Here is a 20,902-nt window from a genome sequence, read left to right as displayed (position 1 = left end):
CTACCTGGGGCAGAGGGATCTAATCTTGAATAAAGCTCCCCAGTGGCTCCTGCAGAGACTGTAATAGCACACACAATGAGCTCTTTTACAGCAGTACTTCAGACTTGTAGCTTCAAATGGCAGGGAAGCATCCACAACACCCTATGCGCCAACAGTCTGCATAAACCAACTATAGCTCAGGATTTGGAAGTCATGTAAGGCTGATACCGAGTATCAGGTGTTAGGAAAGGTAGGGTTTGCTACAATAGCTGGACAAAAGGTCAATAACACCAAAGTGACCATGGATATGATGTGTTCGCAAAACAACTATTAATTCTCCTGTATGGTGGAACTAGACTAGAATGTGTAACCAGTAATAGCTTTTAGTAGTTGCCTCTGTACAGATTTCTTCTATCCTTCCTTTGTTGCTGCATTTTAAAAAGAAATTACAAGTTTCACAAGCTTTCATTGGGGAATACAGTTTATAGAAAGTCTCATTCCCCTTTAGGATTAGGATCTGAGAAGTTTCTAAGTTTAAATCTCTTAACCACCTAGTTGTCCCTTTGCCTTGTACTTATGCCCTTTCTCATGCTCTATTCTACTGTTGAAAAGTTTGGCAAAGGTCCTGTTGGGAGATGTTTTAGATCATGTTTTCTTTCTTTCCAATGGATTTAAAGTGCGACTGTAAAATGCAAATTAAAATTGCACTTAAATTTTGTAAAGTGAAACTTTAAAAAAATCATTTTGTAAGTTGCACTTTGAACAGAAATTACTAATTTCACAAGCTTTCATTGGGCAATACCATTTATAGAAAGCCTCAATCCTCTTTAGGATTAGGATCTGAGAAGTTTCAAAGTTTAAATCTCTGAACCACTTAGTTGTCCCTTTGCCTCGTACTTATGCCTTTTGTCATGCCCTATTTTACAACTGATAGGTTTTGCAAAGGTGCTGTTGGGAGACGTTTTATATCTTGTTTTCTTTCTAGCTATGTTTTTAGGCAAAACTAGTGGATGGGGAACAACTCCATGAATTATCTCAAGATGCTTCTTTCTCTGCATGACACAGTTCTCAGGGTACCATTCACCTTATTGTCTGGGAAGTATCCTGACCACATCCCCTGCTGTTCAATCATTGTACTTTGTGCAGAATGTTAGTCTGACTTAAAGTGGCTTCTTTAATCCCTTTCTTGACATTTGCACCTGACTGCTGCCATTCCTTATCAAGCTCTGCATGGGTGGCAACTCAATCCTTTTTCTGAATCATCATCATGAGACGGTCCCGACGCCTTCTGAACTCTCTTGGATACTTTGAAGATTTTTTCACAACAATGCAAATTCTCTCGTTGAAGTTCATGGAAGATTGATAAATGATGACTAGCAGCATGACTTTGCCTTTTAATGTAAAGGGAAGAGGGCACTACTTGCTTACTTGGAGATAATCATGGTTACCAAAAGCATTGACTGATCATAATACAATTTACTGCAATAAAAACTACATTTTTGCTTTTTTCTGAGTTTTTGGTCAGGACTGCAACACAAAACCTAATTTCTGACTGATCATAAGAAAGTGTGATTTTAACTTTCAATGAACACAGGGACATTGCTACATACAGTAAGTACATGTATTGAAAGAGAAAAAGGAAGCTTGGGCTTGAAAATGACCTTTTAGTATGAGATGAGTTTTCTCACAAAATCTTAGTTGGATTTTGGTCCAGACTTTAACAACTGCCTTGTAGATAAACAGATCCATCATAGTAAATAAATAACCAGCTTCAGCTACAGGAAAGTATCCCCACATTATGATGGTATCAACACTATATTTCAGTGAAGGGATGGTCTCTCTTAGTCTTCTGGTGCATAACGGCCAAAGAATTCAGTTTGCGCACATTTGCAGTGTCTTCTGGCATTCTTTCAACAACTTTTCCTAAAATCTCTCCAATAAGGGACACATTTTTGGAATTCAAAGCAACTAGTGATGCAGAGAGAACCCGCATCTGAGCTGCAGCTCCTCCAGAGTTGCGGTGGCTGTTTCTTTGATACTTGCTCCCATTGCCTTGCTGGTCATATTTAGTGGGTTTGTGTTTGTTATGCTCTTAATTTTCAGATGGTGGACAGAACAGAGCTCTGTGAGATATTAAAAGTTTAGAATATTGTTTATTAACCTAATGTAAACTTGTCCACAACTACACCCCTTACCTGTCTGCTGTGTTCCTTGGTCTTGATCAAGTCAAGTCAGTTAAAGTTTATTTATCGAGCATCAGTAATGAATAAGTTGACAGTGTTTATGAACAAAACAGACAGTATGAGGAGCAGAAAGATCAGACTGAGTGATAGACATACAAAAAAGGGAGTTCAGCATAAAATTCAGAATCTCTAAATACGTAAAAGTACATAAATAAAAAGATACATGTTCAACCTAGATTAACCCAACTGCACCAACACATGGAGTGGAAACCAGGCATTAGCGTCTGGACTAAGTGGTAGATATATCTGAAGATCATCTGCATAGCAATGAAAAGCCATGTGTGTGTTTTCTATATGTATATATCAACCCTAGTAGCAAAAACATATAATAAAAACAGAATTGGACCTAACATGGAACTTGGGGCACTCTGAATGAAAAGGGAGGTGTAGAAAGATCGAAACTGTTTGTACACTAATGTTCTAACAAACCTTTGAAGCCTTCACATAACAGCTGGATTTATAATGAGTCTGACAGTTGAACAGTAAAACATGAGGTCTGGAATGCAGATAACTGTCACACGTTTCAGATTTTCCATTTTGTAATGAATCCCTACTTAGTGTTAGACTATCAAATAAAATCCCTTGATGTTGCAGTTTTAACGTGACAAAACGTGAGAGGACATGAATACCTTTGCATGCTACCTCTGTCTTCTCACAGCCGCGCTGATTTGTGGCGGGGTGAAAAACCCGAAAGTGGGACGGGCAAACCATAGGAGGGGGGGGAACAACTCTGCACCCATCCTGCTCTCCGCTTCTAATCAGCACAGCCATCCAGTTTGAAGTGAAACTCCAGGTGGAAGGATCGCTGCTCCTCGGTTCATCCAGAGGAGGAATACCAGGAAAGGATTCCGCATGGGATTACGTTTTTAACGCGGACGGGATTATATTACCTCCTCAGGTAAAGGCTCCTTCATTGCTCTCCGGGGAGGCGGTTTTGAACAGGGAGCTGAGAGAAGCAACTCCAGCATGTTGGTTTCTGTGGCATTTGCGTGGCTTGAGTGAATTATTAACTTGCTAAATGATGCATAATTAGTTCATTTGTCAAAGAATCGATTTGCAATTGCTAAATGATGCGAGTTCTTGGGGATTTTTTATCAGCAAGACTGGATGTTTTCCCATTTTTAGTAAATCATGTATTGTGAAATCTATGCTCAGATATACATACTGCTTACATAAACTTACAGCTGCCTTGGTTTTGGTTCACCATGACATCAATCTGCAATATGCACTACATACTTTCACTTATAACAAATTTTAAAAAATAAATTATTTTCCCTATTAATTCACCTGAAGCTTTATTTTAAGTTATTTCCACTTGTAACAGAGAGGAAACTTTTCATCTTTAACTAAGTTTGACATCTTGATATAGATTCTCCTGATTCTTCTTGTTTTGAAGCAGGATGATTAAGCGCAGGTGGCCTCAGTATAACATGTCCAGCAACAAGCTGTAACTTGCATTGAGCTGATTGCCAAGAGTTAAAATAATTCAGCCTGTGAGGAACTCAATAAACAAATCGTGTATCAGAAGCAGCAGCAGGAGTGACCCTGCAGAGACATGCTGGAGTTTGACTTTTTTTCTGCTTGTTGCAGCTTTTTGGTCCATTAAAAATGTTTGGAGCACAGCACTGAATCCTGTGAATGGTGGATTTTAACCACTCCATGGTAATGTGTGTAAGGAGTCTGGCTTCAGGCTTGCTTCCACCCAAGAACAGGGTCTTACGAAGTTCTGAAACAAGTCCCAATCCCTTCCAGCTACTAACCCTTAATGCATCTGCACTGACCACTTCAGAAAATTAATGTTTATGCCAAGCGGGGAACACAACTCCTCACTTTTAGAGTTAGGCTGCATGCAAAGATTACACTAATGCGTTGAAACATGCAATTTTAATTGCCCACAGTGTGTTTTTAGAGCTCATCATGAACAACCACTTTGTAAGACATGTGTGGTCTCCCAGCCCATATTGTCGACATCCTGTTTGCAGTGGAGCTTCCTTGGGAACACCTGCCTGATGTGGGTTCTGCTTTCTTTTATTTCTGTGGCTAGGTACAACATCGAAGCTTCTGAGTTTTCCTAAAAAGCTGGCATTTTTACAGAAAAATCTGAGCTTTGTGAAACCATTTAAGGTTGTGGTGCAAATAGGAGGGTAGTGTCCACTGTAATGTCATTTCCATTGGAAGGTGAACCTCTGCAAGACGTTTTCTTGTGGGATTCATGTGTATTTAATTCCACCCATCTTCCCATCAGCGCTGACCACATTCCTTGTTGATGAAAATAATCTCAACAGTATAACCCTGCCACTACTGTGTTTCATTGTTGATAGTGTGTGTTTAGCCTGATATGCATTGTTAGTTTTCATCACACATTACATTTTTCCTCTGGGGTTTCAATGCTTCCCTGCTTAAAACACCTGACTTAAACAAATGGGTCATTAGCAAGCCACTGCAGAAGACAGTCCAGGTCATAAATTACCAACCTCTGGAATGATCAGTGCTCCATCTAAGGAAATCCAGCAAATAACATTGAGTCATTGATTTGTAGCATTCACATCTCCTGGAATTGTAATTTTGTCATTGACTTTGCAGCAATCCCTCATAGTGAGCATGCATGTAGTGACAGTGGAGAGTAAAAACTTGACTTTAACAGAAAGAAACCTCCAGCAGAACTGGAGGATTCACCACAGGATGAAAGACAGCACAGTAAAAGCTTAGCTAATAGGAGAGAGAGACAGGGTTAAATATAGGGTCAAGTGTATCACCTAGAAGAGGAAAACGTTGAGTTGTTGGCAGCAGCTCAGCTGATGGCTCCCTCCATGAAGGTGTCCTGAGGGTTCACACAGCAAATGCAACCTTACATGCACCCAAGCATTCACTTTACTTTAATTTTTTTTTTTTTTTTTTTTTTTTTTAACCCCTCCAGGGGGTCTTTTTGTGGGCTCTAGAGTCCCTTTTCATGAAGTAGGCTGACAGGAAAGGGGGAAGGAGAGGGGGGAAGACATGCGGTAAACGTCGCCGGGTCCGGGAATCGAACCCGCGACAGCCGCGTCGAGGACTTGAGGCCTCCAAATGTGGGCCGTGCTAACCCCTACGCCACCACGGCACGCCCTACTTTAATTTTTTGAATTAAAGTAATAAAATACATCAACTTTTCAAATTATTAGTATTTATTGAGTTGAACATCAATGTTATCACTGGCTTTTAAAAGTGCTATGTGCTCAAAAACATTTTTTTCTCCCCTGATACATGTTGGAATAGATGCTGTTATTGGGTTTTAATGCTAAATACGTTTTATAACCTGCAGCAATTTAACATTATAATTTAAAAAAGAAGAAAACAATTAGCTTATCATCTATGCAATGAGTCACCTTGTGGTGCAGTGCATGCATAATGAAACTCCCTGAAATCTCTGCTGGTCCGCCCCCAATCCAAAATAAAGAAAACCTAAGCAATTCCCAACTTTTATTGGTGTGTATGAAGTGATTGTCGGAAACTATAAACATGACCTGCTACAACATTTGTGAAAACTGACGTGTTTTTTTCCACTGCACCTATCTTTGACAGGTATGCAGATGACTGCTACAGAAAAAAAAAGGACTGCAATTTGTCCTCACAGTGGATAGCAGCAGACTGTGAACATGCTGGAACAGATATGTGCATCTAGAGAGCCGGCAATACGAGACAGGAGCGCAGCAGACCTGTGCTCCTGAACACCCAGCTGCCTCACAGGAAACCTACGGTTTCTTAAATGTAGACCCACCTTCAGTAATTGCTTCTAAGGAAGCATTAATTTGGCCGAGCTGCACCTTTGCTGAGAAGGATGACATCACAGTAACAAAATAACAATAATTTCAGACTACTTAATTTATGTGTCAAAAGAGCGGTTGCTCTGAGTAATTACACAAAGAGAAAATGATGTTTTCTTTGAACAACCCGGGAGTTTCCTGCAGGATCTGAGGAGAGCAGATCCTGAAGCTTCACACAGCAAATGCAACCTTACATGCACCCAAGCATTCAACAAATTAATTCAAACCAGACACAAGTTCAGTACAGCTTATTGGGTGCTTGTTAAACTTGCCATTCATCACTGTAATAAATTACTTTTACACTGTTTAATTGTTATATGTCTCACATTTAGCTTAAGTTAAGTTATCCTGAGTGACCTTATTAGTTATGCTGCCATAGGCTTAGGCCTCTCCTTTTTCTGCTGCCTTCTCTTACTACTCTCCAGTTTTGCATTATTTGTCACAATTTCAACTTTTAACTTTATGTTTTCTTTGTTTTGTATAGAAGCTGCATCTGGTCTGCAGTTAATGAAGTTGCAGTTAATGGGTTTTGTGAGTTTTTTTGTGGTTGATTCACTTGTATACTATGTTTGAACTCCTGAGAGATCCCAGTTCTCAGCCTTCCTGGAAAAGCTTACTCAGTCAAACGTCAGATTCAGGAGGAGCAGTGTGTTTTACCTCCAGCTTGTTTAACACCTGGCCAGGCCAGTAGCCTTGGAAAGTTGCTAAGAGACTCATGGGAGTTTAGTTATTCACTCTTGATGTGCTTTGTAGAGCAGCAGGAAACTTATAACTATTTTCCTCAATGCATTCTGGAGAGGTGGTGGAATATTGGTTACAGCAGTGATGCTATCAAGGTCTTGCAGTGAAATGAAGGTTAAAGCTGCACATTCACAGCACAAAATTGTTCCAAGTGTGGTTGGACATGTCAGCGATCCTGTTTGTGGCATTCAAGGACCTTTAGGCATAATCATGAATATGAGGGTGTCTGGTTCAGAAACCTCATTATCTGATCTTTTGTCTTGACCGTTTTCTGAGTTATGTAGTTGTGCTGGTGTCTTTAAACCATCATCTTTAGAGAACAGTTAAGGTTTTTACTTAAGTGTGAAGCAAGCAGCCAGGATGAAGGTCAGCTTCTCCAAGTTTAAGGCCATGGTTGTCAACTTGAGAGGTGAACTAAGGCCATGAGATGTGAATCATGACCAAAACATTGGAGGTTTCTGGACTCAACCCCAGAAATAAGGCCTGGCTTTGGTTCACCCCCCAGGTCGCTCATACTGAGTCAGATTCAGTTGGAGGTTTTTCCAGAGTCAGTGTCGAATCAATGACGCAATGCAATTGACTTTCTTCTGTTGCTTCATCCTCATTCAGGAGTGAATGCTGCAAGCCAATGACTCGATGCAATTATGCCACTTTATGAGTTCTGGATAGAGGAGTTCTGGATAGAACATATTTACAGACGAAGGCTGTTTTTTTTTATCTTAAATGCAAAATGTGTATATTATTTATACAGTTTTGCTGCTTTGAACATATTGTTCTTTCAGCAAATATCTTTTTTTAGTCTGTATGCTCCAGTTAATGATTAATTGGTCATTAATCCGATTAATCATTTGAGCCCTAGTTGCCAGCAGGAGCAACTGAACAGTAAAGCCCTTAAGAGAATGTTTTTATAGTTGTCTCATGGTGCTATGAACAGCTGTAACAAATCAAGCATCAGTGTCCATATCACACTTCTGCGTGAAGCAAACATCACCTGAACATGCTGATGGGGGACACACATGAAGCCAGGCTTTTACGAGGTGCTCTCACTGTCAGACTCTGTGTGGTGAACCATTTTCTTGCTGTATGTCAGTGTTCATGATTTGCTGTGCAGTAATAGAACTATAATGACACATTACGGTGCATGGAGCAAAGCCTCAGCCACTCTCTTCCTAACATGAAACATGGTTCTACAAGCGTGCTTAATGTTCTTACATGTGTGTGACTTCTGAATGACAGATGCTGAGGGAGGTTTTCTCCTGGCCACAAACAGATTGTATTTCTAAGCAGGATCCAGCTTTATGTGGCTGTCACCCTCAAGCGCATAAACCATCTGAGGGCAGTTCTCCATTCCTTCCTCATTAGATTATGTCTGTGTGCTCTCTAATAAAGTTGATTGCATGGATGTTAGTGGGTGGATTTCTTTAGGCTGTTTATCTCATATGTTTGAAGGTGAGATTGCGATTGGCTAAAATACTGTCTTTACCTCAAATGACTGACCTTTGAAGTGTAACAACATGACTTATAATAAGACAAATGCTAAACAGGTCATTCTGAGTACAACTCGGCTCTCAGGGTGGTTTCAGGCTGCGGAAGGTCTTTGTTTGGTCTTGTTTCCTGCAGAATAACTGAAGATGCATTGATCGAAGATGTATACCTAATCTACAATTTTTGTAGAACTATAATCTGCTATGATAAAAAAAAAAAATTGTTATTTTAAGTCTTCATGCATTGAGGAATCGTTCTTTATTTTTATCATGATCAGAAGCAACATCTCTTGCGTGTGAGAAAGCAGTTCCTGTAAAACAAGTTCTAAGCTCAGATAAAAATAGTTCCGAGGTGACATGTTTTTATTTAGAGTCTTGTATTATTGATTTTGAATGTTTAATTATGCAATAAATTAAAAATAAGTAAATAACACTATAATCACAACAATTTCACCATGAAAAAACAAAATTATAAAATATTGAAATAAAATAAGTACATTAAATAAATAAACAAGTAAATAAAAGCACCATTAGTCTCATGAACAATAATAAAGAAGTCTAAACTTAAAATAAAATTGCTCACATTTAGGTACACTGAGCTTCTGGAAGATTGTACAGTTACAACTGAGCTCAAAATCATTCATATGCTCAGATTTAGATTTAAAGTATTTCTTGCACAACTAAAAAGTTTATTTCTGATAGGAAATGAGATAGAGATCTCTCAAAAGATGATAAAACTATGAAAAAAGAATTTAAAAAAATAATAAAATACATTTTTATTTACATTTTATTTTAAAAATGCCATTTTGAATATTATTTAGTCATATTCAATAAATTAGAATGTGTGTTTAGATGTCTATTAAAAGTACCTTTTAAGAATAATAACCATACTCAGAAAAGGCTATATGCTGCCATAGCTGTGATTAAGCCAAAACTGTATAAAATATATACATTTTGCATTTAAGATTTTTTTTAAAAACTGTCTGTAACCTGGCACCATCTTGCATGTCATGTTTTGTTGGTCCAAGCCTGAGTCTTTAAAACCAAACCCTTCCCACATAAACAAACCAACTCTGTCGTCTTTGTTTATTTAACGCTGCCTCTGCTGCAGGCGCCAATGATTTTGTCTCCTTCTCCATGTAATACAGTTGCAGTTTCTGCCTTTTCATGCCCAACACAAAACCATCCTGTCTACCTTGGGATGTTCTGTACAGACCATACATCACTCAATACTCCCCAGGGGGATGTTTATCCTCTTACGCGAAGATGCTGAAGCCTAATATACCCGAGATCAGCCTTCAAAAGGAACAGAAGAGAGCACAAGAGAGTATGAAATGATCAAAACTGAAAAAGTATAAATGGAGAAGGATTTAAATGTGACAAGTAACTTCTAGAGCCTGAATTAACACCAAACCTGTGAAATATATTTTCTTTTTAAATGGGTTCTTGTATGCCTGTTCTTCCACTGACTACACTTTATACTAAAAGCAACCAACTTTGGCCATTGTTCCCACAGTAATGACTTCCACACCAGAGAGTGTTGAGGTCAGCATTACCTGGTACCACTTGCATATATATGGTGGTGCACTGATCAGAATAAAACTAATGTATTTTTACTGTCAAGCAGAAACTTTAAGCTGCAGCAGATTTATCATTGCATCTCCAGATATGATGCTTTTCTTTTTCTAGAAAGTTTGTTGAGTTTTTTCTTTACATTACACTACCAAAGAAAATATGAGCTCAGAAGACAAAAGTAAACATTTACCCCGTTCCCCTTCTCTGTAAGGTGGAGCGGTAATTCAAGAACACCTGGCTGAGCTGCTGAACCAGAACATCATTCATCATGATCAGATCCATTACTGTCGTCTTCTACGGTGAGAAAGCAGTCTGTCTATTCCATTACACTAATATCCCCATTTTAAATTGTTTCAGTCTTGTTTACAGTGTCTCATATTGCCATAAAAATCAGATAGCAGTAAATTTACACCATCGAGCAGCAGCATCTTTTCTCTTTAAGAGATTCTGTGGGCAGACAAAAATGCTGATGATTATGTTTCTGTGCCTGCTAATATGTCAAACACCCTCTTCTTCACCCATAGTGTTCCTCTTGTCTTGGACATGCTGGGCCAAGCCTAATGGATCAAAGAACAAGAAACCAAAGCAAGGTGATCATCTTCATCAGTAGCCTATGATCTTCAATCCTTTCAGTTTTATTATGTGCTCCAATTTTCTGTGCTAACTGAGGTTCACAGGAAGGTGAAGGTTGCAGTAATAGCTCCATCTGAGTGTGATTAAAGTCCACTGGAAGCGTTAAAAGAAAATCTGGTACTTACTGGCAATAGAATTGCTGCAAATACTTTTAAGGTAAAATAATGAAATGCAAATAAACACTCTTTTCAATTCAAAAATACTTCATTTATTCCAAAGGGAAATTAAATGTCATAACTCAAATCATTATCCTGGTGTATTGAAAGAGTTGTGGATGGTGATGCTGTGGGCAGGAAGAATATCCAGTAGCAGTAAGTCTTGTAACAAATCTCAAGAGGCCTCTGACTGAAGACTATTGTATGACCATCTCATGACTGTCATGACATGCTAACAAGTCAATATCGAGGCAACAGAGACTATATTCACAGTAACACATCCTGGATGACACCATCAATTGTTGCCAATTACTGCTAATCCACATCATTTGCTTTTGCTGCTCCTCTTTAAATCTCTATAAACCAGAGTAGATTCTGTAGATTCTGTGTTGGTAGTGATACTAAAATGTAGCAAAATATACCACATTTCCCTAGAAATGTCTACTTTATTGTAAAGTGATGTGATTTTCTTTTTGTATCTTTCTGGTATTTTGTTGTCCACTGTCCAGTTGTTCCGGATATAGAGTGTGACGTCCGGGCGGGGAAGATTAACCTCCCAGAGTTCATTGCCAAGTGTCCAGCACACTGTAAAGAAACCAAGCAGCAGGTCTACGGGACAGGCGTCTTTGCCTCAATCTCCAGCATCTGCAATGCAGCCATCCATAGGTGTTTGGACTGGGAAATGAATATCGCCAAAAGAGTCTCATGATGGTTTTATTTGACAAACATGTTGTCTGCACAGTGGAGTCATCACAAACGCAGGGGGTAAAGTAATTGTGAGGAAGATGGCCGGGCAGAACGTCTACAAAGGCAGCAACGCTAACGGGGTGCGGTCACTGTCTCTACCCAAGTGGAGGGAGTCATTTGTGGTCTCAGGTACTTATGCAGAATTAAATATTTTTGAAAATCAGTTGTTTAGAAGAAATTTGTTGAATAAAAGCTGAATTTGTTGTGTCACAGTTGGGAAACCAAAGAAAGGTGTCATCTACCCATCCACTCTGGACTATGCTCCTTCAAGGCCAACCTATGTGAAGACAGGTAGGAAAAGCATCTTCACACTATTACCACACAGTTTTAATGCATTATATTTAGTTTTTGCCCGAAATGTCTCAGAAAATGGATGGATGGATAATTTAGCAATCAATTAATCATTAATATATTAAATGTTAAAGGCAGTATGCTCTTTCCATCTATTTGTTTTGAACCTGTTAGGACCACCTGTTTTGTCTGGTATATTTCGAGGTCAAAAGGTGACAGAAAAAACATCCGCACACTTGACTCTGGCATGCTGAACCTGGATTTGGATTGCTGCAGTCTGCTAAGAATGACAAGAATGCATTACAAAACAGAGGTTACACTGTAGACGCTCTCATCCATCCTCCTCGTTTGTGACCGCCTTCATTTCTTCTCTTTTTCCAGGTCCAAAAGACACCAGATTATCTGCGTTCACGACGCTGCCGCCAACAACAGCACCTGAAGCCACCACAACAACCCCTGAACCGACAACCACAGCTGCTCCCACTACCACCGCCACAACCACTATGCCTCCGCCACCACCCACGACCACCAAAGCCCGGGCCGCAGTTCATAAAATCAGGGACGCAGGTGAATAAAACAAGCAGATAAAAACGTTTTAAAAGGTAAACGAGCAGCCTGCCTCGTCTAGTCTAACTTACAGCATTAGCAGCTTATAATCAGAGCTTGCAGCTTGCCGCAACAAGCCTTCTTTTCTGCAATGAGCGATGATGAGTGCCAATTACAACTGTAATTATGGAGCAATTACCGCTCCTCTGTGATGAAGTTAATGCAGTGTAGACTGTTTTAACTGTAGCTTTCATCACTGATTAAATAAAAACACAATCACTGAGACTCTGCGTCATACTGGATGGCGGTGCAGGTACGGTGTGTAGACAGTGCCACCGTATCTTAAGGTATGCATTCAAATGAGACGGGCAGAGGGCCAAATAGGCTGCCGAGCGTTCCCTCTCTCTTTCATTTTCTGTAACATTATCTTCCTTCTCTCCACACCGGCACACCATTTGTCTTTCTTCCATCCAGGCAGCAGTCACCCGTACCTTGCCCATGTGGCTGCCGCAAGTTCAAGTAAGTGAAGCAAAGCAGCGAATAATTGTATATAGGAGGGATAGCAGGAGGTGCTACAGTGGTGATAGTATATTCTGGGTTACACAGAGCCTCACAAAAATAACTTCTTCACCCAACAACCACAAACATTAATGTATTTTATTGGGGTTTTAAGTGGTAAACCAACATAAAGCAGTGCATAATTTTGATGTGGAGTAATCTGCTAAATGTGCCTAGTGACTTGTTTCCACCGAGCAATACGCTACGGGTTGGTATACATTTTTTGTCTGTTTCAATTGGACCGGCCTATACAGCCGACCTGTACCTCATCATTCTTGGGCCCCCTTCAGTTGTTGGTCCATAAGACAATGGTACGGCTAGTGTGGAGTTACTGACATCACACAACTCAGTCCATTAACTGGGGAACAGAAAAAAAAGTCTGTTTTTCTGTTCGCACAAGTTGTTTTTCTGTTTGCACAAGTTATACTAGTGCGATGACAAATGTGGTGCACAAGGCATTACATGGCATGACAGTGGTCTGCTTTTGGAAATATCACCTGTTTTGTTTGGAAGGTCGTGGTATCTTCCATATTTATCAACAAGTAGCTTTATGTAAAAAATATATATACCAAGCAGTAAAATCATTACAGTTTGTAATATACATTTTTATCTAAATGTTTTGTGAATGAACTGTGTGATTGGTGTAGGACAGTCACAGAGTGCCCAAGGAAAGAGTCCAAGCCAAGGTGGGTAAATACACTTCAAGAAGTTCCAGCTATTGAAAAATTATCACACACAAAGCATTTCCAGTCTGACTAAACCATCAAACCATCTCTTCAGTGTTCAGAGGTAGCTCCTACCCAAACAGGTATCCACAGCGTGCCAGTGCAGGTAAATCAACTCAAAAATCCAACCTGCTAACCTCTGCTTTTTAAAAACATAATTGTTCCTTTTACACTGACACTCAGACACTTTTCTTTTTTTAACCTGTGCACATAAGCTCTGCATGCCGTCTCTGTTCAGTATCTACCAAGCTACTTGACTTGTATTAGTTGCAAATCAGAAATGGTGCTTATGGTGTAATCTTCATCTCTGTCGGTCATGTTCCAACTTTCACAAATATTGGAACCCCTGGTAAAGATGAATCTAAGGACTTAAAATAAATTCACCTTTCATTGCAATAGCATAATGATGCCCTTAAGAATCCAACCAGAGTGGATTACACAGAAACTTACGTTGTAACCAAACTTCAAAGCCGTGTTTAGCATGAGTAGCTAAACATAGTAGTACCTTTTCTGGTTTCAGGTGTGTATTCATCCCTAATACGCCTAATGTTGCTAATTTGCAACACATTTAAATATATAAATGTTTCATAAGCTGTAATCACTATAACGATCTCCACTCTACAGAGCAACAGTTTGATACCAACATTTATTGTTACCTTCCTAAAATAATGGTCTACATAATTTTTTTTAAAATCACCACCTCTTTTTTTATTTAGGTAAAAGAAAAATGACTTTTGCCAAAAGTGATTTTGTCCATTATTTAGAAGGTGACATTATGTTAGTTACTTTTAAAACATGAAAGGCAAGAGAACATGCCAATCAGGAAACGCAAATGTCTGTTGACTTTTATATGTAATTAATTGTCTAAAAGGAAATAGGTACTTATTTAAACTTAATCATATCCAGTCAGGGCAATAATCAGAAAGCAACAACTGTAATTGAGTTAAATTAGGAGTTTCCTTATTCATTTGCCAGCAGGCACAAAAAGGAGCTGGCTGTAGCGAGTAGCAACGATCTGCCTAGATGACAACTATTAGAAGTCTTATTTGAGAAGCATGCCTGGAAAAAGTATTTTCTGCTCTGCTATCAAAACATAAACATGTAGAATTTGACAAGTAGTTAGGATTAAGATTAAGTGTTTCTGCAAAGATTCCTAGTGGGTCTAGTATGAAACACAAAAATGTCTATGTGTAAACACTGCTGTTCATACAGAATATGATGGAGGATCTGTGATGCTGTGAGCCCTCAGGACTTTGTAGAAGTTCATGGCGGCATGGACTCATGAAAAACTGAGCATTTTGAATAAAAATCCAGTAGAAAAAAATAAAAATGGGTTGTTAGTGGGTCTCTCAATAGTATAATGATACAAAACATGACTAAATAAACAGAAATGGTTGTTCAACCATTGAGCTGAAGCTGAAGAAAAGAGTGTCACTCGATAAAATGTGAATTTATTCTAAGAACGTTTACACATCCTTACCAGAGGTGGTGATACGTGAGGGAGATTCTGTATTTTCAATCTGTGCTGATATTTAGACATTGGTGCAATCTGCTAATTTCAGTGAAAAAACTGAACTCTCTACCGGAAGGGATGCAAATTAACACAAACATTTAACATTTAAGCAATAAAATGTATACTTTATTGAAGTATCAGCACAGATTAACTCTGCAATGTTTCGCTATTTTGAAAAAACTTCTTCCTTCTAATCTTGGTCCAAGGTTTGCGCCGGCCAGAGGCGGGCTCAGCCATCAGGAGGCAACCATCCTCTCCAGTCGGCCCAGGTCAGCCTCCTCATTAGCGCACTTACACCCATGATTAAAACAAAAACGGGTACAGGTAGCATGCAGGTCACCGTCAGCAGACTACTGTAAGTCTAACCCCACTGTTTACAGTCATGGGCCTCTGATATCTTCACCCTCAGGGTCACCACTAATACCATCCTCTGAGCTTCCCAGCTAACATTCCTCGCTGCATAACCGCTGTTTTCTGTCATCAGGAGCATCCTACCAGTCATATTTTCATTTTACGAGATGAAAAGAGTCAAATGAAACAGAGGTAGTGCTTGTAAATACGCCCATCTTACATGCTTTTGTTTTTGATAGCACGCTGTGAAGAAAGAAAAAAAAGCCTTTAGCTTCCATCAAAGCAAAACAGCTGGACTACATTTGAGGATGGAAGCCCAGAACTGAAACTCTGCTTTACCCTCCTTCCTCTTCGCTTTTTTTCCCTCTTCTCTTCTCCTATCTGCGCTTTTCTCGTCGCTTGCAAGCAGCTTTTAACAGGGCTCCACCCGAGCGGACCCCGACAACGAGCCAGTCGAATTCTGGTGAGTTTCTCTGAGCAGGAGTCCTCGACCACGCTGACGCAGACGGGTCAGATCAAACAGTAGAGTAAAGACGATTGTAAAAGCGCTGAGTGAAATGTTTACAGTCTGTGGTACGCCGACGATGCGCCCAAATCCAAGCAGATGCTCAGATTTCGACAGAAAAATCTGAATGCGTCTATTCACCTAAGAGATGAAACAATCAGTCTCTCAGATTCATCTTGATTACGTTGATGATAATCCTGCTCCATGCTCTAAAATAACATCTTAACGCCTCTGTTGTCTGAACACAACTTTTGGTTTCTTTCATTCCCAAATACTCTTTGCTCTCCTGCCCAGTTCAGCCAGCAAGCAGAATTCAAAAATGAACTCTTAGTTCAGCCAAAACTTCTTAAATCTGCAGCTGCACTGGACTAAAATAAGAGCTAATTCAAAATAAATCGGGAAAGTTAACCATCTCGCTTCATTTTTTGAAAAGAAATAAAATCTGGAAGGTTTGAAACTGAATTTTTATTTTCAATAATCTGAATGTAAAACTGCATTTATCCAGTGTATTTATCCAGGATATGCATTTAAAATACCTTGAATGTGCAGAAAAGTTCTTTTTCAAAAAGTTTGGAGGTTTTTTTGTTAAAAAGGAAAATGTCTTCAATAAAGACCTACATCAGTGAAATTCACTGTCGCCTGAGAGAAAAAATTGTGGATAACTAGTTCAATCTAAAGCACATTTTCATGACAGGGACCGTTTTCCGGGGTTTGTTGGGTCATTAATTCTCGCTGCCCTTTAATTTCACTTACCAGGGTGGAAAAAAATCAAACACATTTCAGAGTGGAAATTTATGCCAGAAACCCTAAGTTTCTGGCATAAAAACAAGGATTTCTGGCATAAATTGGCAATAAGTAAATTTTTTACACTTTGTCTTTTTGTCCAGTGTTTGATTTGGTTATTGGTTAATAAGGATTCTTTGTTTTATTTTCTTTACCTCATTGGCAATGAGGTAAATTAAATAGGTATTTGAATTCTTCAATCTCTGGCAAATAAATTATTAATGTAAATTCTCTCAAAACATTTTCATCATAAATATCAGAAATCTTTTTAATCACAACTGTAACTCCCTGCAAAGGTGAAACCGATTTAGAATTTTTTTTTTTTTTAAATGAGACCAGCAGGAGTAAATATGTTTGTCATTTAAAGTAGCTGGTAGTCGCGACAGTTGTGAGTTTTGGCAGTGAAGGTTCAGAGAGTTGAAACGAGCAGCGCCAAGTGACCCAGTTATGCGTCCAAGTCTGTAACCATTGCAGCATATGGGTCCAATCTCTGAAAAGCTCCCCAAACCAGCCAAGGTGTGGCCCTCTGAGGAATGTGCTTCTGTTTTTCCTTCTGCGGAATGCAAAGCCATGAATCCCCTAAAATTAGACAGGGCTATATCTGTTTAAATGACAGCTGATTGTAGGATCTGATTTATAAAAGGCAGTGTAAACTCTTCCACAAAACGTTTGCTGCTTAGCTCTTGATCCGTGCAGGAAGCGGCTATTCAGATCAAGGGATAACCGTGTGATTTACAAAAGAAAATACTGATTCCTTTAGGCTGCTCCTTAAGATGGAAGTCAGAGTTTAAAGGTGAAGTCAAGCAGTGCCTCCGGAGTTTCCAAGATGGATGCTTCTTTTGACTTTGGCTCTTTAGTTTTTGATTTATGAGTACAAAAAATTCTTTTCCTATGTAGCTTTGGCACCTAGCGGCTTAAAACAGATGTTGGGTGTTATTGCTTTAAGTTGTGATGCTAGTCTGGCGTCTAAAATGAAACATGTCAGTCTAACAGCCAAAAAGATGCATGAAAATATTTAAATCACGCTGTACCACTTAGAAAGGCATTTATATCCACTGAAGCTTTCCAATTTTGGTCAGGCTACAACTACAAACCTCAATTATTTTCAATTGGATCTTACAAACAAGCACAAACTAGCATGGATTGGGGCATAAACAGCAAACACGAGGATGAAGGTGCTCTCAGATAGGACCAAAATTACAAATTTCTTTGTCCAACATGAAAATTGGTGAAAAAAATCACTGCATATAGATCTGACTACCCCGCCCTCATGTTGAAACAACAAGCTGAAAAGCTACTGTAAACTTACAGCAAAAGCTGTAAAAGAATTGTTTAGATCAGAGTATATCAAAGTCTTGCAATCAAAGCACAGATTTATATTCAATTGAGAATTTATGGCATGACTTGAAAAGTGAATCTCCTAGATGGTCTTCGTTCAATCTGACTGAACTTGAGAGACATTTTGAAAGGAGAGTTTGAAGTTTCAGTGTTAAGATGTGCAAGGCTGGAGATATACCCAAAGTTTGCAGACGTGAACACAAATGTACACCACACTTTTCAGATAATTATTTGCAAAAATATTCCATGGTTTAAAACTGATGCCTTTTTGCTGTTTCGTTCCACCTCTCAGTTATGCACCATAATGTGATTCTCTCGCATTAAAACCCAAAGAAAAACATTTAAGTCTGTAGTTGTAACTTAACAAACTGTGGAAAAGTAAGTAAGTTTTGGAGCTGCTGTAAATGTTTTGGATTATGTCTTTTAGCAGAGTTGTCTTTTGTGCGAGCAAGTGTCACAACACAATGCTCATTCTGATATGAAATAAGCTCCGATCCAAGAGGAGGATCCTCCGCTATTGACCTCTGCAATCACTGAATTGGTTATGATTAAGGAAGTTGAACTCGATCCTTTAAGGCAGTTTTTAATAATAGTAAAAAAAAACAGTCAACAGCAGCAGATTGGCTTTATCTCTGCCTCCTATCTGAACTGTTCCTGGTTTGACATTGGGTCTATAATAATACCTCCGCGCTTCAGTGGGCTGCTGGCTGCGCTCTCTCAGGCCGCCTTTGCAAACAGAGACCCTTCTCACCAGCTGCCCCTGTATGGGAACCTCAAAGTCGAACGCTGTGTGTTTGTGCAAGCTGCCTGTCCTCAGAGTGGATTTCACTGAAGTGTGCAGTCATGGTTCAGTCTGTTGTTGCAGAGGGAGCTTTGCCAGTCTGGTTTTTACCTCAACTTATCAATAAAATTAACTATCCAGACAGTTTGCTTTTTGCTCGTTAAAGTTTGCATTCATGTGACCAACTTCTAAGAAGGTACATAGGGTAAGCTGAAGTATTTTAATCTATGTAAATAATATCATAATCAGCCTAAAAAGCTATCTTAAACATAAGGAATAAATCATTCTTTCTAGATTAAAGAAACAGAGTCTTTACATTTTTCAGGTTTCAATTTATGACATCTACCAAATTATTTACATATAATCAAAAAACATTTATTTTTAACCTCATTATTCATATTAAATCCTAATGAGTTAATAAAGCAGTAAGTAGCACCAAATTAATAAACTATCACTAACAACAACTGCCCCCAACATGCAGCCCTAAATATATTATTAATGTAGACAAAATACCATTTCATTCCTGGAAGCTGTTTTACATCCAAACTTATGTATAAAGTTGAATAAAGACGCATTAATCACTATGTAAAGTTAACTAACTGGTTTGTTTTTAAAAGGCTTTCCTTAATTTCTAAATCATCCCCGATGGTCAGATAGTTTGACATATATTCACAAACATTCAGACATGACTCCCTGAGAATAACAGTTCAGTCATAAAGGCGTAAATATTTTGAACTGTGGAGGTGGAGTAAGAGGTTGTTTTGGCTAAACCTAAGCGTGAAGTAAGAGCATTTTGAGGGATGTTTGCCAGTTCTTTCAAATCTATTTTTTTTCCTGTATGTCCACTATAAAACAAAACCCAAATTCATATTAAGCTTTTTTTTTACCTTTCTAACCAAAAAGTTGAAAGAAAAGAGCAAGTTTTCTCAAGCGGCAACTCAGTCCTCAAGCGTCTGAGTGTCTACAGTTTTAGTGTCGTTCTGAACATTTTGTGCGTTCTCCACTAATAAATCCCACTTTAGTGGTGATCACAAGTATGTTCCTCCTTCATGCCTGTCCTGAAAATGGCTTTCCAATTCTCCCGTGCACAGCTTTCCCCAGGAGAGACTGGCCACCCTCTTCTTATTCTCGCCCTGACTGGTTCCCAGGAGCTCGACGACCAACAGGTAGCAAACAGTAATCCCTCAGCAAAGACTGAAATAAATGTTGGTTTTTAATCAGATGAAGGACAAACGGGCTCAAAAAAATATCCAGAGTGAATTAATCTTTCCGGATGTTGCTGACACATCAATGTTCTCTGCTCAGATGTTAGCTATGCAGTTCCAGACTCAGGATATGCATGGAGTGAGACAGAAACACCTGAGATTCCAGGTAAGTAAATGCACCTCCTCTCTGACAGAGTGCTGCAGCTTTGGGTGCGTATCGCAACCTTTGCTGCACACCTCGTATTCGGCTGTGCTGCACGCTCGTGCATCTGGTACAGTTCGGTATCTGCTGATCATGTATGCGCTGAATTGACTCCATGTGTAAGTACGTACATGCAAGGGAATCTCTGTTTACATGCCATCTGCCTGCCATATGAGGGCTTCTTTGAAGTGCAGAAAAGCAGAATGGGGCAGGATATTGATGCATGTGAAAGTGATGTACTCTGAGGTGATAATTGTGAAAAAAAAAGTCATTGTTTTCACTGGTCTGGGACTGGTCGTGAAGGATTTCTGACCAATCGTAACCATGGAAACATGTGCTTCTCCCTCTGACGTTTCCTCCACACTAACGGGTTTCGTAACGTCCTCCTCTAGCTCGGGATCTGAGGCCTGATATCTCAGAGTATGAACGCTGGCTTTATAGCTTTGGACCATACCGTAAGTGTTCATGAATTTCTATTTGTTGGGGTTACTAACAAATCTCCAGGTTGTAGAGTGTCAATAAATGGGTTGGGATTACCTTGCTAAAGTATTCAACCCCTTGGACTTTTTTGCGTTTTGTCACATTACACCTCCAAACTTCAATGTATTTTATTAGGATTTTACATCAGCCACCATTACTTTGTTACACCAGAAATGAAATTATTGCAACCAATAGCAGTCAGAAGTGATCATTTGCAAATAGATTCAGTCTGTGTGTAATTTATCAATAAAAGCACAGTTGTTCTGT

General features: G+C 39.2%; 1 protein-coding gene across 7 annotated transcripts in view; it reads left to right on the top strand.

Annotated features, from left to right (window-relative positions):
• The first annotated feature begins 2,969 nt into the window (after window positions 1–2,969).
• Window positions 2,970–20,902, top strand: part of vit (vitrin) — a 29,411-nt gene continuing 11,478 nt past the window's right edge. Inside the window, exons 1-15 of one of the 7 annotated variants that reach the window (XM_032554059.1) lie at window positions 2,970–3,120; window positions 10,034–10,121; window positions 10,347–10,412; window positions 11,120–11,276; window positions 11,353–11,486; window positions 11,571–11,648; window positions 12,030–12,215; window positions 12,669–12,713; window positions 13,400–13,438; window positions 13,533–13,583; window positions 15,197–15,259; window positions 15,751–15,804; window positions 19,840–19,914; window positions 20,054–20,119; window positions 20,548–20,610. In XM_032554059.1, coding sequence (XP_032409950.1) covers window positions 10,091–10,121; window positions 10,347–10,412; window positions 11,120–11,276; window positions 11,353–11,486; window positions 11,571–11,648; window positions 12,030–12,215; window positions 12,669–12,713; window positions 13,400–13,438; window positions 13,533–13,583; window positions 15,197–15,259; window positions 15,751–15,804; window positions 19,840–19,914; window positions 20,054–20,119; window positions 20,548–20,610 — 1,108 coding nt within the window. In that variant the 5' untranslated portion in view covers window positions 2,970–3,120; window positions 10,034–10,090. The remainder of the gene's footprint in view (window positions 3,121–10,033; window positions 10,122–10,346; window positions 10,413–11,119; window positions 11,277–11,352; window positions 11,487–11,570; window positions 11,649–12,029; window positions 12,216–12,668; window positions 12,714–13,399; window positions 13,439–13,532; window positions 13,584–15,196; window positions 15,260–15,750; window positions 15,805–19,839; window positions 19,915–20,053; window positions 20,120–20,547; window positions 20,611–20,902) is intronic. The other 6 variants (XM_032554060.1, XM_032554061.1, XM_032554062.1 and 3 more) reach the window with 6 other exon arrangements.

The sequence above is a fragment of the Xiphophorus hellerii genome, chromosome 22, assembly GCF_003331165.1.
Source record: "Xiphophorus hellerii strain 12219 chromosome 22, Xiphophorus_hellerii-4.1, whole genome shotgun sequence".
Classification (NCBI taxonomy): Eukaryota; Metazoa; Chordata; class Actinopteri; order Cyprinodontiformes; family Poeciliidae; genus Xiphophorus; species Xiphophorus hellerii.
The sequence above is the reverse complement of the archived record's forward strand: the minus strand, read 5'-3'. Positions and strand labels throughout refer to the sequence as shown.